Consider the following 17961-nt stretch of genomic DNA (forward strand, 5'->3'; position numbering starts at 1 on the left):
ATCTCTGGTTCTGGAGATGCTGGCTTCGGTGATGCAGGCTTCGGAGACGCAGCTTTTCTCTTTCTTGGAGCAATTGCTTTCGGCTCAAGTTTTTCTTTCTTCTTTTTCGGTTGATCTTCGTCGTCTTTAGTTAAAACGCTGGCCACTCGTTTTCTTTTTTGCCCTTCGGCACCCTTGTCTAGCCGCTCGTAGTCAGGGTATTCAAAACCTATAGCATCAAGCACTCTATTTAGCCTTCGTTTCGGCCGGGTGCCGAAGGCTGCTGTCATCAATTGATCTTCTTTTTTAGAATAATTTCCAAGAATTTCAGTACTCATTACTTCAATTGTTTCGAACCATTCTTGGCAGGGTTCTTTAAAATATTTCTTGAACTTGTAATGGTAGGGCAGGCGGACAAGTTCTCCTTCTTTCTTCTCTTTTTTGAGCTTCGGCATAGCCCATTCCTTCATAGTTGGAAATATTTTGAACGACAGAAATTCCTGCACAAGATCTCTAGTGCCAATGTGCTCAGCAATAATCCTGAATTCAGCCAACGCGATTTGAGTTGGACCTTCTGGTGTCATATTGCAGTGAGGTCTGGTCTCTCCGAATATCAATTCAAGCGGGCTCGGTACTAGCTTCTCCTTGTCATCGTCAACTTTGACGTAGAACCATTCTGACTTCCAGCCTGCCGGCCACTTGCTTCGATAGCTGATTACAGGAAACTTCGTAGTCTTCCGATAGGCAAAATTATAACAACCAAAATTTTCATGTAACCCATCTTTTCTGGCCTTAGTTTGATAATGTAGCTCGTGTACCCGGCAGAAACCTTCGGCAAATGGCTCCACCCCCTGGCTTCGGAGAGCCCAAATATAAACACTAAGCCTAACAATAACATTAGGAGTTAATTGATGAAAATAGATACCAAACTTTTTTAGCACGTCGGCAATCATCCTATTCAAAGGAAATCTCAAACCAGCTTTGAGGAAACTCTTGAAAATCACTATTTCATCCTTCTCTGGCTTCGGGGTAGTTTCCTCTCCTCCGAAGCGAATCAACTTCTTCTCATCTTCGCTAAAGTAGCCCGATTTTACCATCTTCGGGAAATCAGCCTTGGAGATTGTTGACTTTCCGAAGTCCAGGTGGCTAGGCTTGCTTGGTATTGCAATAGTGTGATCATCTTCAGAATCAGTTTCTTCAATATCTGCTTGTTCTGCTTCGGCAGCAGGGGTGATCTCTGATGTCACCAATCCACTTCGCCTCATCGCTTCCGAGATAGGGACAGTTTCCGCAGCTCAACCCTAGCAGTAGAGCGCACTCTGGCCATTTGATTTTGAGTATCTTGAAAATTGTTCAGAAAATAATAACCTCTTTCCCGAAGCCCTTCTTCTGACGAAGCAGACGCCAAACTAGAGCTTCGTTCGAATGCGAAAGTCAAGCTTCGGCTATGGTTAAAAATTTTGGCAGCAAAACAGTGCAGTAGCAATGAATGCTGTGGTAACTTCACACCTACCCGTCTGTTTATATAGTGTTGCAGGAAGGAAGGTGAATCGTCAGGATTTTTACACCAAGCAAACGATTGCTCGCACCCGCTGAACGGTGGACCGCAAAAACCAGAATAGTGAACCCGCATGGTGCAATCACTACGCGCTCGAAAATTGTATCGTTTCTCGACAACGAGCTCAGGGAAGGTGTTTTTCGGACCTTCGGCTTCCTGAAGCCTAAGAGACTTTTTTCACGGATCAAGCTCGTTACGAAAAACGATCTAGCACCGTGAAGGGGCTACTGTTGGGACCACGCTTCGTCGCCAAAGGTCCTGCAGAAAGAAACAGCTTCGGCTGAAGCCGCTTGTACGTGATGCCGAAGGCATCATTCATGAAGCTTCGGTATTATAACATATCCGAAGATGAAGGGTCGAACCGACTTAAAGATAGAATGACCTTTTAGCTCATAGGGGTTTGAGTCATTGTTGTAAACTTTTATGAGGGGCATGATTGTAATTCTTCACAGGCTGTGTCCTGTGCCTATAAATAGTGAACAGTATTCCTTTACTGTTCACGCATTCCGGTAATTGCTGACGCATCACACTGGAATTATTGTTTTCCGTCAAGGAAAAGGTATAAACGTACCCAAATATCATGTTTTAATATTCAGATCCATATAATGAAATATACGAATAATGTTATCTGTTTCCGACATGTTTTACATGTTATACTTCATTTTACATTATTATATAAGTTTAATCACGAAGGTATGACCTTCGTGATATTTTGCCCGTGACCTTCGTCCGAAGTTCATTAAATCCTTGGGGAGATAATGCTTCAGCGGACGAAGGGCGTTAACATTTAACCTTTTTATGTTGCCTTGTTCTTAATCCATAGCATTTGAGAACAAGTCCCCAACATTGTTGATGCTCGAAAGCTTGGAGAACTTCCCGAGGCTCTAAGTGAGTCTGAGTGACTTAAGTTGCGTCTAAGTTGTCTTGCCTTGTAACGTCGTGTGCCTTCCCTTTTATAGCTCAAGGGTGGCACATACAAGGATGCTGAGCCCCAACATGTGGGCCCAGGAACACAATAGAAGGAATACCTAGAGCAACTAATGCAGGTGACGTCTATGCAATCTCCAGGCCCATGTTGTCCACAGCACACGCAACGTTGACATACAACGGCAGCTTCCTTGGTAACGTACGAGTAATGATGGGCGTAGTGCACGCGGCAGCATGGGCGTGCAGTCTACCAATGGAATGGACAGGCATGCCGCCTGTGGGATGGACAGGTCGCTGCCTGCCAGCGGAATAGACAAGTCTCATTAAATGCAGAGGCGGCTCATCGCCTGCCAGTGGAATGGACAAGCACGCCGCCTACGGAATGGACAGGTCTCATTAAATGCCGAGGCGGCTATCGCCTGTCAGCGGGATGGTCAGGCGACGCGTCTTATCCACAATAAATGCAGGGGCCACGTAACCCGGAGGCCTTACGTTAGGCTCCGCCCGTTGGTTTACGTCACGCGTAGTAGGCCACGTGGCAGCATCGGGTCTCCGCCTGGGCGCGAATCAGGAGTGTATGCGGACAGGTCCGCACCAGACTGGGTCCGGACACGTGTCGACACCGGACCCCCGCCTCGGTCCTGTTCAAGGTCCGGGTATGTTCTGTCCTGGGGCCTTGGGACCCCTCTGTGGACGGCCCGGACCCCATACTGGGGGTCCGGATTCCATTCCAGGGGTCCGGCTTGCACAAGTGGAGGTCTGGGACCAACCTCGGAGGTCCGGACTGTATATCCGGGGGTTCGGGACCAACCTTGGAGGTCCAGACTGTATATCTAGGGGTCCGGGACCAACCTTGGGGGTCCGGACTACTGTTGACGCCATGGAGTATATCACCTTTTCTGGACATGGGGCGGCTTCGGACCCGCCCATGTGGTGGAGTCTGACGCTGCTGTAGACCCAGAATAACCGCCTGAGATTGGGGCGAGTCGTGGCTTGGTCCTACACACAGCACTTCTACCACGTGGCTAAGAGATAGCCGCGTGGGTTCTTCGTCTTTGTACTGTAGCAGGGTTACTCTAGTTACAGGGTACCGACAGTTGTAAATAGTTAATTTTTCTGCTTCCGAGTTGTAGTTATCAAAGTATAAAATAAAATCTATATCTTATCAGAGAAACAAGGAAGACATGCACGTAGAAGGCCAGCCAAACTGATGCCAGTAGCATCACTTCGCTTGAACAATAGCTGCACAAACAAGCAACTAAAAAACACAAGTTTCCACAAGCGTTCTCTCTGGACTGTGCACGGCCAGCACAGGTAAAGCAAGGCAGGTAAGATACAGAAATTAAGGAAACAAAGCCACGTAGAGCAGGGAGTCAGGAACTCCACCAGTCGTTTAACCGTGCATGTGCATCAGCGCATCTAATGCGCTGTCGTGCTTAAGTTCTTCCGTGTATCCACTTCTGAACAGCAAGCATAACATGGGCGCTTGGCTCGTCCAGTTTACAGTACCAAAATTCTCTGTATATCTACTGTTGATTACCCCTACGTACTGTGCAACAAAATCGATTCCAAAAGACTGAGTATTCCAATATAATAATCTTGTTCTTGAATATTTGTCGTCCGCTAGTTTATTTTTAGACTAAATGGTGTGACAAATAAAAATGAACGTAGTGACCTGACCAAGTTATCATGGTCAGGTGTGTGTGTGTCAAAGGGGTCATCTTCCCGGTGTGTCATGTGCTATTTGGTGCTACTTCTACTTGTATTAATAGGGATTAGGGAATACTATGTTAGTTCCAAAGATCTATCCAAGTAGTCCAAGGATGGAACTTCATTTTGCAGGTTGATGGCAGGGGTTCACGACGGTCGGGTTTTATAGCCCAGGGCGGGGCTGGCATCCCATCACAGTCAGCTCAGGTAGTTACTTGGGATCACGGAGGATCTCCGTGTTTGTTACGAGGGAGAAGGGTCTGATGGGGGTGGGCCCACGAGTCGGCGCCTGATCACGCGTGCACGCGAACGAGAAGCGGCTGACTTGCGGGGCCTGCGTGTTAGTGGCTGGTGGAGGCAGTGCAGCGCGCGATGGCTGAGGCTGAGCGGTGGCCCCGAGTGTCCGTGACGGGAGAGCGGGGCGCGCTGCCCAACAGGGCCCACGTGTCGGCGCCCCTCCCCCACGCTGGGCCAGCGCTGGTAGTAAGATGGGCCGAGAGCCTGGGTTTCGGCCCAGCACAGGTGATTGTTCTTTTCTTTTCTATTTCTAATTCTATTTCATTTTATTTTTAGATTTCAAATTCAAGTTGAGGTTTCAAAATTCAAATTAAATGCACCATTCAAAAGATCCAGCATGAGATGCAAAGTTACCTTTTATTTATTTATTACTTATTAAACAAATGCTTTTAAGTATGAAATTCAAACACCCAAATAGATATCTTTTAAGAAAGATAGATTTTAGTGTATTGAATTATTTAGAGAATACTTGCATATATTTCAAGTGAATATCTAAATTCATATAGGAAATGTCAAACCTTTATTGGTAAGGATATTTATTTTAGGAGAAGTAATTTCAAAGGTAAGAAAGCAAGAATATACTTCAAAACGAATCTTCTCTAAATTTCAAAACAGAATTTTAGGGTGTTACAGTCAAAGAAGATATAAAGATTGAATGGTTTTTATTTTAATGACTCTTTAAATACTCCCTCCGTCTTAGAATATAAGGCGTAACCACTTTTTGTTCTTGTCTCATAATATAAGGCGTGCTCTCTCTATGCACACGTACATCGATGCAGTGATATATAGAGAATTAAATGCATTTTTTGGTATTTGAACCAGTGGTGGTTAAGAGGGAGGGAGTAACCGTTTAGAAGATAACTTTAAAATAATACGTAGTAGTTTAGGGTTCTGGGAGTAATCTGGTCAGACGATCAATACATAGTCACTAGTGCATTTTGCGCTCAGTCATCCACCGCTCGGCACTTAACTGTTGACCTTTGTCTTTTGTTTTATTCCATGAACCAAACACTACCATAAACATTCCATCGGTCATCAGTTATCCCTGATGACCTAGCAAATATGTCATCCGTGCCAGCTTGTTAGAAGAGACGACAACAATAAGACTATCTGTGCTGATATTACTCTAAATTTCTATCCTAAAAAGAATATTCTTTAAATAAGTTCCCCAATATTCTCAAACTTTGTAGTTGAAAAAGGATTCTCAAACTTTGTAGTTGAAAAAGGAATTGGCCTACCTCCCGTTGCTGTCATCAAAGAAGCATGTTCAAAGAAGTACCATGTAATGGCTTGTTTATTTTGCACTCAATCTATATAAATTGAGTGAGATTGGACGAGTTTAAATTCCAAACAAGTTAAAATCTTTCATAGTCTTTTTCAATCTCATCCAATTCACATGAGATAGAAATAACCAAACAAGGCCTAACCTGTTTCAGCATATCCAAACAAAACCCAACCTATTTGGACACATGTACAACACTTTTAGAGAGTTTTAGATTGATTTTACAAATATAATAGACAACTAAGAGACTTATGCTACAACTCTAAACCTTTACTGATCATAACATAGTTTAGAGACTATGTTTACATCGTGTAAATACCCCCTAAAGACCCTCAAGAAATTCCGCATTAAATTGTACGAGCCCTTATACCCATTATTAGCCACCCAAAGGCCAAAGGAATCCGACACATTAGACCATGTTTGGAAGAAAGAGATTAGAGGAACTAAAATCCACTTGCATTCAAAATTAAATAACAAAGGGATTTTAGCCTCTCCATTCACCTTCTCCCAAACATGCTCTTATCAGATTAGTCACACGAAAATGGGGTAGCAAACTGATACAGCATTGGAATTCATTCGAGGGCTGATTTGGTGACAAGGGGATCCCGGGAGGATTGAAGGGGATTAAGGGGGAAATCAACTAATTTCCTTCTCAATCCCCTCCGATCCTCCTGGGATCCCGGGTCACCAAATCAGCTCCGAAGGGGATATACAAGTACGGAGTGTATGCAAGGGAAATAGAGCAGATACTGCAACCTCTCAAGTACGACAATACTTTATTAATACAACTTATCATATATTTTATCGCTCAGGGCATTGTTGATACATGTTTTTCTACAGCTTTGCACCCAGATACTGATTAAGAGCTCCCAAGCAGCTTCTTGATATCCTTCTGCAGAGATTATAGAGAAAATGTTATAATGATATCATAATAGCTTACTAGTTAAGCTCTCATAGCAAATGTGAACTGCAGCGCTGAAAGTTCACCTCAATGCTCAGGGGTGAAGTGGTTGGAGCATAGCGATCCACAACACGTCCCTCCTTGTCAACCAAGAACTTGGAAAAGTTCCACTTGATGCTGTCGCCGAAAAGGCCACCTTTGCTAGATTTCAAGAACTTGTAGATGGGCGCAGCATTGCTACCGTTGACATCAACCTGACAAGCAATAGATAGAGGTTAGTACTATTCCACAACAGACCATTCTACATGGGTCTGTTAGGATCATCACTAATATCCTCACATCACCCTGACAAGCTAGATAACTGTATCTTTGCATTGAGGCAGCTTTATCCTACTACACCCTCCATTCTAAATTATAATATGTAATATTTTTTCTACATACATAGTTTTTTCTATGCACTTCGATATACATTATGTCTAGATACATAGTTAAAGCTTATAAAAATTCAAAACGTCTTATAATTTGGAACTGAGAGAATACAGTGTATTAGAGGAGAAACAGCTAGAAGACTAGAGTTTTTACCTTGTCGAAGATGGGGTACTCAGCCTTGAAGCGTGTGCAGGCAAACTGGACAATCTCCTCATTGGTACCAGGCTCCTGCCCACCAAACTGGTTGCATGGGAAAGCCAGGATTTCAAAGCCTGCAAAGATCACAATTTAGCAATTGTGCTTAGCAATTAGCATCCCCAACAACCGGAATTGTTTAGATTGACGAACAACCAATAGTTGGATAAAATAAACCAATAATGCATATGCCCATGAGAACACAGATAAGCATTACAAGATTAAGAATATACAAAAAGCAATGGATTAAGGACACACCTTGGTCCTTGTACTTCTCATAGAGCTGGGCCAGCTCAGTGTAGTTGGAGTTGGTTAAGCCACTGAAATAATCGGTCACAGTGCAGCAATTAGCAGTGTACAGAATAATGTTTTCCTATACACTGTAAACAAAAGATGTCTACGTCTGACAGTGAAATAAGTAAGCACAGATAAAACCAATATTTTATATCAAGTATAGGAACAACTGATTCCAGGTAGTAGAAGAGGACATATCCTGTGCAATCACTTATCCTGGTGCAAGCGTGCAATCAAGCGATCTGGTGCATCCGATCTAGATCTAATGATGACTGTTATTTTATATGTAACCCCTTCCACCTAAAACATAGTACATATTTTACTTTTAACCCCTTCCATATGAAACCGTCAGGGCCGTTCCTGACTTTTCAGGGGCCCGGTGCGAAATCCGATATCGAGGCCCATCCACATATATATATAATTATATATATTATCAAATATTTAATATATAAAAATTATTATGCACTATTTTAAAGTTTACAAGATAACAAATGTAAAATATAGCAAAAACACTTGTTATCTCATATTATTAAAAATATCTTTTAACATTTTGTGATACAAAGTCATCTCTTCTATCATTGAGATCAATCTCATCCAACAACTTTTTTCGATATATAGAATCACCAAGCCATTTAACATCTCTTGAGTTATTGTTGATCAAAAATAGTTCACAAAAATATTTCAATTTTAAAAAGCTTCTCTCTGCCAAAGCAACCATCATATGTATAGTTTATAATACTCTCCCTATATCAAAATAGAATTTGTTTTGCTTCTTTAGTGGATTTATCATCATCAATATAAACATAAAAATTAAGAACTAAAACAAATACTATTTTGAAACGGATGGGTATTGGATAAGTAATTGAGACAGTTTAAGAATATAAACGAGACTAGTTGATAGCTCGATAACGCATCACACTTTACGTATTTGTGTCTATAATAGATAAGTTTAATAGGAAAAAATACTACCGTACAGTGGCTACGGGGCCCTCTATTTTTGGGGGCCCGGTGCGGCTGCACCCTTGGCACCCCCACAGGGACGGCCCTGGAAACCGTTAGATCTAGATCGGATGCACCAGATCGCTTGATTGCACGCTTGCACCAGGATAAGTGATTGCACAGGATATGTCCTCGTAGTAGAAGACACCAACGACCTTACTGATACGCTTTTGCCATGGGCCAAACAATCACAAATAGTAAGAAGATTAGAAAAGTTTCTGCTGCAGATGATTCATACCACTGGGATGCGACGTTAACAATGAGAAGAACCTTCCCCTTGTAGGTGCTGAGGTCAACGTCTTTGCCGCTCGCATCCTGCAGACGAGCAGCAAGCAGAAGGCGATAATTAGACTCCTCTGCAAAAACATAAGCCGCGGCATCTACTCTTCTAAAAATTCGGCAAAAACCGCTAGGTAAGGGTTAGCAAATCCAGTCATTTTGCAAGCCAAATCACACGGTTCGACAGCGAAATTCACACTAAGAGCTCCGCACGAATCAGGAACCATAAAGCCCCAATCCCGGACTAAGCACAGCACAGTGGCCTCGAGCTTGCAGCTCCGGGGCACGCCGCACGCAAAGCAAGCGATCCATGCAAAATATTACGGATTTACGGGGGTCCTATGATCCTATCACCTCTGGAATCTACGCACAGAGACGTTTTGGGGTTCAGAGGGCCTATGATCGTACCACCTCTGGAATCTACGCACGGAGGCGTTTAGGGGTTGAGAGGGCGACGAGGGGAATGGGACTGACCTTGACGATGAAGTCGTGGACGGAGGTGGCGGTCGACGAGGCGGCCATGATGAGGCGAACGGCGGGCGGGCGGGCGGCGGTGGCGAACTAGCGGGATCCGGGAGGGGCGTTTACGGCTGTGAGACGGTAGCGTGTAGAAGAAGCCGAGAGCCGGGAGGGAGAGAGCAAAAGCGGGCAAGCGGCGGAGCTGAGGTGGTGGACCGAGCGACGAGACGACTAGACTTCACCGGCGGTTGATTTATACGGCCAGGCCCATGGGGGGTTGGGGGTTGAATCGAATGACGGACGCCGTGACACTTGAGACAGACAGATGGTGTGAACGCTGCTACTGCATCGTGGCCTCGTGGGGCGGGGCCGGCCAACGCGGCGTTCGGAGGGGAGTGCTCGTCGGCCAGGAGCCCGCCGCGTCGGCGTGTGGACGGAATCGTGGCAGCGTTGGTCAACCGTCTCGGCTGCGGTTGTACGAATGCAATTCTCGTACGAAAGTCGAAACCAAATGATAAACTCCCCTTCTTCTTAAAAATAATTGTTATTGTAATTTAAACTTTTATAAATTTAATTATGTATGCAATAAACATTAATAATATTGGTTTCTTCGAATTAATTTACTATATAGAATTAGATTCAAACATCTATTAAATCTTAATATTGTATATAATTAAAGCTAAAATAGTTGTTGTTTTTTTTAAAAAAAATGAGAATGATAAATGGAGTATTTTAGAAAATAGGAAACGAGTTTAATTAGAATTATAAAAAACAATAACATTTATTATATAAATTAAATGTTATGAAGTAATTATAAAGCATATATTTATAGTAGCTTGATTTAAGTATATAAATATAAAGAATATTTGCTGTAAATTTGATTGTACTACGGGACGAATACTGGGCTTAGGCTGAGACGGGCGGGTGCTCACTAGCTGGGCCGACGAACCGAAAATGCTACCCATGTTTCCGCCTCCCCGCAGCCCGTTCACGGTTGGAACTAGTGTGAAACACGCGCACAGCTTCTGGAAGCGGCCGGGCCCTTGGGCTGCGAGAAGAAGGACCGTGTGAGGCCATATGTTCGTGCGCGGTGGCCGTCAAGGCACGTCGATTGGTGGTGAGACGCTGAGCTACTCCCTGACGCAGTGACGCGGATGCATTGCTTTTGCGTGTTCCGGTCGCACAGCGTTTGTATTTGAACGCATCGCGTTTCGACAACCTGAGTATCTTCTGGAACTCACACAGCAGGCAGTAGGCGTAACAAATGTAGACTGGCGAGTTTTTGGGCAGCAGCGGCGCCCTACGGTTCATGCCAGAAAAAAATTGCTTCGATGATTTCGTACGGGAGCAACGAATGCATACCGCGTCACGTCAGGTAGGTCGACGCAGCAACAACCAGAAAAAGCAAATTGCTTCGATGCCATCGGGCATCGGGTGCGTCGTGTCGGTCATGGACGGGACCGCGCGCGCGGTTGGTCGTATAGATCATGATCGTGTGTCGTCGGCGGTGGAAGCAAAAATTGCCGCCTTATCATGATCTTCTTTCCGCTGCGACAAGTGCGTTTCTCACTTTTTGTTTTGTTGTGTGTGAACGATTTTAGTTCGGTAGCTAATTAACATTGGCCACGCAGACGAAAACGAAACAACGTGCCGGTGGATTCCATCATCACCGAGCACCAGCTTTTCTCTGCTTTTCATCGAATATGATCCCCATCGGCTTCCACTTTTGTTCGAGTGGCCTCCGTGGACGCTTCTTGGGGCGGAGCAAGAGCCAAGCCTGAAGATACCAATACCATGCTCGTGCTGGTCATGCGATATTGATTCAAAATTATTCAGGCCCCATCATAGCAGTAGTGTGCCATAGGACCACTTTTCATTTCGAGAGGAAAAGAAAACGGTATACATCCATGCAACGATGGCAGATCAGTAGCAGTACTTACGTTACACCACCACTTCACTTAGCATCGCCGTATATATACTTGTAACACATATGTACAGCTTGCTTGTTCCAGCGATTCTTTTTAGACTTCTGTTTCAGCGATTGTTAGCACTTAGCAGCCAGCCACAACCTTCCCGTTCCAGCAGCAGTGCCAGTGATACCTGCCTACAGGGTAGTAATTCCAATTTCTTTAGCTGTGCCGGCAATCTTCGGAGCCTTGTAGTACCTCAGCAGCAGGGACCAGCAGACGACGCTGACGGACGAGGCCGCCATCGCAGCGCCGGCGACCCACGGCGGCAGGCGGAACCCGGTGGACGGGAAGAGCACCCCCGCAGCGATCGGGATGCCGACGACGTTGTACCCGAGCGCCCAGACGTAGTTCATCCGTATGCGGAAGAAGGCCTTCCTGGACAGGTCGATGGCGGTCACCACGTCCTCCAGGTTGCTCTTCATGAGCACGATGTCCGCAGCCTCGATGGCGACGTCCGTCCCCGCGCCTATCGCCAGCCCCACGTCGGCCGAGACGAGCGCGGGGGAGTCGTTGATCCCGTCGCCAACCATCGCCACGGTCCTTCCAGACAGCTGCGACAGTTTGTGTCAGGACTCAGGAGAAGCTACGTACTAGTAATTAACTGGACCAGAGTCCAGAGCGCTCTTGGAAACGAGTACAAAAGGAAACGAAACACCGGATAGATACCTCACCTGGAGTTCCTTCACCCTCTCGGCCTTCTGCTCCGGTTTCGCTTCAGCGATTATCTTCTCGATGCCAACCTCTCGGCCGATAGCATTAGCCGTCCCCCAGTTGTCGCCGGTCACCATTATGCTCTCCACGTTCATGGACTTGAGGTACGATATCACTTGGAGGGCGTTTGGTTTTGTCGGATCGGATACAGAGATTACGCCCGCCACTTCTCGGTCCACTGCCACGATAATCCCTGTCCTTGCCTTCCCCTCCTCTTCCACGAGGATTTCTGAAGCTTCCAAGGGGATACCAATGCCAGAGGACAGCATGAGGCCTTTGTTCCCCACGATGACACTCTTGCCACTAACCTCCGCCTTGACGCCTTGCCCGGTTACTGAAATAAATTCCCTTGCTTCCGGCCACATGTGGTTTCCTTCTGGACGCAACTTTTTGGCATGCTCCACTATCGCTTTTGCCAGGGGGTGCTCACTGTTGACCTAAAGGATACAAAAAAATTCATGGAATCTCAAAAGGATACAACATTCTTTTTTTTATGTGGAAATATAAAGGGAAGGGAAAAAAAGATGACGATGATAAACATAAAAGTTGTACAACATACTTCTGCAGCAGCAGCATAGTCATAGAATTCACGCAAGACCATATTTTTGAGAAGCCTTGTGTCAACAACGACAGGCTTCCCAATAGTTAGCGTCCCTGTCTTGTCAAAAACGATGCAGTCGACCTACGAAGTACCAAGTACCATGGCATATGAGATAGTTTAGCATTTCTGAACAATTCAATGACCTTTTTTAAAAAGGAAAAAAACTTGCACGCCCTCACAATAGATGAGATTATTTCATACCTTCTGTGCACTCTCCAGAGCTTGCCCACCCTTGATCAGAACACCATGTGAGGCACCAACTCCAGTCGCAACCATCACAGCAGTTGGGGTAGCCAGCCCTAGGGCGCAAGGACAGGCAATCACCATAACTGATATCCCAAACTGAAGAGCGAGCTGGAAGCTATCCATGAATCGTGGTATCCATGACTGAGGGTAGCTATGGAGCCTCCCCGCGACAAACCATGCGAGCCAAGTAACCATTGAAAGCAGAATCACCTGAAAGCATGGAGCGGTTGCTCAGCATTTTTCCATAAAATTAGACCATTGGTTGGACGGTGGACCAAATACAATATAATTGACCTTACCAGGGGAACAAAGACTCTAGATATATGGTCAGCGAACTTCTGGACAGGAGCCTTTGCCATTTGCGCCGACTCAACTAGCCTTACAATCTGCGCCAATGCACTCTCTGATCCCACAAATGTAGCCCGAACATGAAGCACACCATTCTCATTCACTGTACCTCCAATTACAGTGTCACCCTTTCTCTTTGCTACTGGCTGTGATTCGCCAGTAATCATGCTTTCATTCACATGGCTCTGGCCCCAAATAACAAATCCATCGGAAGCAACTTTTCCACCCGGGACTACTTTGATCACATCATTTTTCTGAATCAGCCTGCTGTCAATCTCCTTTTCTCCTACCACATTTCCTTCATAGTCATACACTAACAGTGTTGCAGTTTCTGGCGCAAGATCCATCAGCTTGGCAATAGCCTCAGATGTTTTTCCTTTTGCCAAGATCTCAAGGTACTTTCCAAGAAGAATAAATGAAATGAGCATGGAACTAGTCTCAAAAAAATCAGTTGACATGTAATTCCCGGAGGTAGCTGCTCGAAGAACTGAGTAAACCGAGTACAAGTAAGCCGTGTTTGTCCCTAGAGCAATAAGGACATCCATGTTTGGTGAGCCACGGCACATTGCCTTGTAAGCACCAGTATAAAATTTGCGACCGATAACAAATTGGACCGGTGTTGACAAAATCCACCGAAGTAGTTCACCAATGCTCATCATGTTGACAACTTTTTTTTCCAGCCCATCCTTCAGCCAAGGGATATACATGAACACCATGGAGGTGAGAAAAACTGGAATGGTGAATATTAAGCTCCACAAGAACGACTGTCTGTATTGTTTTATTTCCCCATACCTATGCTGGTCCCTTCCATCTGCTTCCAGATATATTGATGCATTGACATGACCAAATGTGGCTGCCTTGATGACTTCAATGAGGTCCCGGGGGCCTGTGTGGTCAGGATTGTATGAGACGGTGACCTTGTGTAGTTCAGAGTTGAATTTAACGTTTTCCACACCAGGAAGGGCCTGTATAGAGCTTTTCAAGATCATTATCAACCTCTCATCGAGAACACCATCCATTTTGAGGTCTATCCTGCTCTGGTCTTCTCCTGCGGTCACTAGTAAAGCTTCAAAGCCAGTTTCTTCCACTGCTTGGATTAGCTGGCTAGCAGAAATTATCCTGCGATCGTAACGGATCTCAGCCTCTTCAGTAGCCAATGCAACTGAAGCTCTTTGAACCCCAGGAGAAGCTTGCAAGGCAAATTCAACTGTGCTTGTGCAATACTTGCAGGCCATTCCTTTTATATGTAGCCTGCATAGTAGAATGTTCTTTTCCTTGACCTCCTCATCAATCAATTTTGCTTCAAAACCAACATCCTCAATGGCTTCGGTAATTTTGTTCTCCTGTCCAAAAGGTTCACATGATCACAATCTCCTGGAAACAAGTATTAAAGCGAGGGCTCATACTCTATAAAAAATATGACAAAAAAAACTTTAAACGGGTTTATATTAACTTTTGGTCAATATACACAATAATAAAATGATCAGAAATTCCAGTATGTATATTGCGACTATATTGTTTGGATCAACTGAAAAGCAGTGTAAACTTGAGTGCTGATAATCCAAACGAACTGCACAAATACAACTTCTTTGAAAAGGGAAACATGTCAAAGTAAAAAATAAAAATGTTACAGTCAACAGAAAAATAAAAAATGTTTAGGTGTACTTATACATCTACACCATATACCAATCTTCTCCCATGGTTCAAGTTAGTTCTTGTTGGGCTGGGATTTTCAGGCCTGCACCAAGCATGTTTGTGAATTGGTTTATTCAGGAGGCAGTTTAAGAACGGATGGCATTCATTTCAAATGTTGACCTATTTTTTTTTAAATCATAATTTGTGCTTAATCATCAATCATTGTGTTGCCTTTAGTTTCCAGGAACCTAACAATTTTACAAAAAAGGGTATCCCTTTTCCAATTCACAAATTATCGAAAGGTGCTATTCGAAAAGGAGACACTATCCAAGGAAGTGCTCAAATACTAGATCTGGCACAAATATAAGTCCAAGCTATAAGGAGACAATTTTGTGCTCTAAGTGGGATCATGACAGGGATACCAAATATAGCTTTGTGTTATACCTGAACTAAAATCAAAAGAGGGGCGGAAGGGTCTCTAGCTAAGTTGGTTAGGTAGTTAGAGTAGCATTACTCTCATCTGTCCCATGCAAGAGGTTATGTACCTATACTTGTTAAGAAAAGGCTTCCTTCTTACATAATATTACTCCATTCTTATTTTTTTCTATTTTGCATCCTATAGAACCTGTGCCATGGAACATTTTAAAATTGGTTACCAAAATATATGGAAACTGCAGTACTAATTTTCTATTTGAAAATATTTTCATAATCAAAACGTCAAATAAAACAGAATGGAGGAAGCACTTCAGTTTTTTTAACGTAAGGAAGCACTTCAGTTTCTTCACTATATTTTATTGTCTATAGATCGAAAGTGCCAGTGTAGGTATTAATGATTGAAGTTACACGATGATGAAAGAATTGGCACTATCATATCTCTGTCTATCCAATAAAATAGTTTTTCAAGAAGCTACCACTAGGTTGAAATGTGGGATGGAAGTTTTTGTGGTCCTACAGGGGCAACCACATGAGGCGTCTCCCATGATGCAAGTAGAGCAGGGCACTTATGTTTCATGAAAATGACTCCCTTTAATAGAAAAACTCCGTAACAACAGAAAGAAAACATTCATTCTGATAAATTTGGAGATGCTAGTGAAAAGAGAATTGTGGTGCCTTCCAAGTTGGAAGATCCTTTAGAAAAAAGTTGCCAGAATGATGGCAGACAAGATTGAAATTTTTGCATCCCTAATGCACCACTGATGAAAGGAAAGTAATTATGACATTCGAAATGCAAGTGCCAAATTATTCTTGAATGACTCAATTTTGCTTCCAACTAAAGAGTCCAATAACCAATTGGGTGCATGGGACCATCTAGAGGAATAACAAGCTAAAAGATCAACAAACTGAAACTTCGAAACAAAATGCAGGGTGGAACAGAATAAAAGACAAATTCAACGAGGAAAACCAATGATATGCATCAGCATTCCATGAGACATAGATAACTGGGAGAAAGAAAAGATGAAAGCTATGCAACTCAATTTTAGCAAGACACCGTTTTAGTCAAGTATCTTTGGGATCATCTTCTGGAGCATCAAGCAGCTGATCTAATGTCTGCACAGAAGCATATTAGGTAGGTCTTCAATTCTAGTTTCTATTTTTCTGTCGAGGAGTGAAGGCCCGCTGCATTTGTCGCTGAAAACTTGACAGCAATATGCACGAACCCTGAACCACCATCATTTTTCCTTTTGTAAAGGATAGTTATGCAGTTCGACGTCAGAAGCAAAGCTGTCTACCTGTAACCTTCTAAATTGAAAGGAAGCAAATAAATGCAAAAGAAGAAGAAAGCACTCTTTTTCATGGTCCATCCCATACCAATTATTTCTCAACTCGAAGCATCAGTTAAGGCCACGCAAAAAAAAATTCTCTCGTGTGTCAACATTTTGCCATAACCTTGTTTTCATGTAAGAGAGATCTCATGGAGTCACGGGTGTGTCTCGAGATGAAAACACGAAACCCACCCCACGTCAGCAGGTTGTAATGGCGAAAACACTGCCCAAATGCCCGTAGAACTTAACCCATCTACGTACGCTTTTGCGAATTGCGACTACAAGTAATGTTTCTTCGTAAAAAAACGTTTCAATCTAGAGCTCTGCATTACATTAAAAAAAACACGAACAAAATTCACCAAGCACGGAGCTCACCGAGACGAAGGCTGGGTAGAAGACGACCTGCGCGCGGCCCCAGAGGACGTCGACGGCGGCGTCGTGGATGCCGGGGAGCCGCTTCACGGCCTTCTCCACCGACCCCGCGCACGCAGCGCAGGTCATCCCCGACACGGAGAACACCGCCACCTTCTCCTCCTCGTCGTCCCCCGTACCGACTGCGGCCTCCAGGTCGCCGTTTCCTCCGCCGCCAGCAGCCGCCACTCCCTTCGGCCGCCGCGGCATTGACGGGTACCGCGGGCGCAGGGAGAGGCGGGGGCTCATCTCTGAGCCGCCGTGGAAGCAGGAGAGGAACAGAGCTCGACGAGTAGTCGCCACCATTGCTGTGCGGTGCAACCAGCCGACCACTCCCCTCCCTCGTAGCAAGCGCGCTGGGGGTGGCTGGGGATTTTCGTCCGGGTGATTTGGTTTGAACCGCGCCGGCATTTATAGAACGCGGCGCAGAGCCCAGGCCCAGCGTTAAGGCGGATTGCGTGCGAGAGAGAGAGAGAGAGTAGCAGTTAACTGCTAAGCTTACACAACACCGACTGATGAAACAGCGGAAAGCATGCGTTTCTTCCGTATCCAACTGGCAACCGGTGAGCATAGCAGCATAATTGCTCTGTCTCATTTCTGTTAATGCAACTGAAAGTGCAGCTGACTCATAATCCACACCGTTGTGGCGTTTAGTAGGCAGCGCTGGCTCGCACGAAAGTTGAACGAATTAGTGATAAGGAGTTTTTGCTCTGGTGGTCCACTCAAAAAGTTTGCACCAATATTAAAGCAGCCAGTAATTGCAACGTCTAGTTTTGACCGGTTAGGCTATAAATATCCCTCCAATCAGCCAATGCACTAGCTCTTGTAACTTATATAGAGTATGAAAAAAGAATCATTACAGACTTGAGATTTGAAATTCACTTGATTAGCGGTCTCATTAGCGTATTAGAGAGAAATTTGTATGCGCCCATTGATCTTATTAAGCTTGGTATAGTCAAGTGAGAGT

The 17961-nt window shown here is 44.5% G+C and overlaps 2 protein-coding genes across 3 annotated transcripts; both read right to left on the reverse strand.

Moving 5' to 3' along the window:
* Positions 1–6301: 6301 nt before the first annotated feature.
* On the reverse strand, positions 6302–9504 carry LOC100273297 (putative glutathione peroxidase). The gene is made up of 6 exons (NM_001147738.1): positions 9325–9504; positions 8810–8886; positions 7537–7598; positions 7237–7355; positions 6741–6908; positions 6302–6645 (listed from the first exon to the last, which is right to left on the reverse strand). The coding sequence occupies exons 1-6, from the start codon at positions 9370–9372 to the stop codon at positions 6613–6615; spliced, it is 507 nt and encodes a 168-aa protein (NP_001141210.1). The 5' UTR covers positions 9373–9504; the 3' UTR covers positions 6302–6612.
* Positions 9505–11126: 1622 nt separating this feature from the next.
* LOC100274413 (Putative ATP dependent copper transporter) lies at positions 11127–17380 on the reverse strand. 2 transcript variants are annotated; one of them, XM_008669390.4, is made up of 6 exons: positions 16959–17380; positions 13137–14559; positions 12793–13047; positions 12550–12672; positions 11951–12427; positions 11127–11830 (listed from the first exon to the last, which is right to left on the reverse strand). In XM_008669390.4, exons 2-6 carry the CDS (start codon positions 14418–14420, stop codon positions 11414–11416), a joined length of 2556 nt encoding a protein of 851 aa, XP_008667612.1. In that variant the 5' UTR covers positions 14421–14559; positions 16959–17380; the 3' UTR covers positions 11127–11413. The 2 variants fall into 2 exon arrangements, with proteins under 2 accessions (XP_008667612.1, NP_001347518.1); NM_001360589.1 differs by having other exon boundaries at positions 11156–11830; positions 13137–14528; positions 16959–17368.
* Between the last annotated feature and the right edge of the window lie 581 nt (positions 17381–17961).

The sequence above is a fragment of the Zea mays genome, chromosome 2, assembly GCF_902167145.1.
Source record: "Zea mays cultivar B73 chromosome 2, Zm-B73-REFERENCE-NAM-5.0, whole genome shotgun sequence".
NCBI lineage: Eukaryota > Viridiplantae > Streptophyta > Magnoliopsida > Poales > Poaceae > Zea > Zea mays.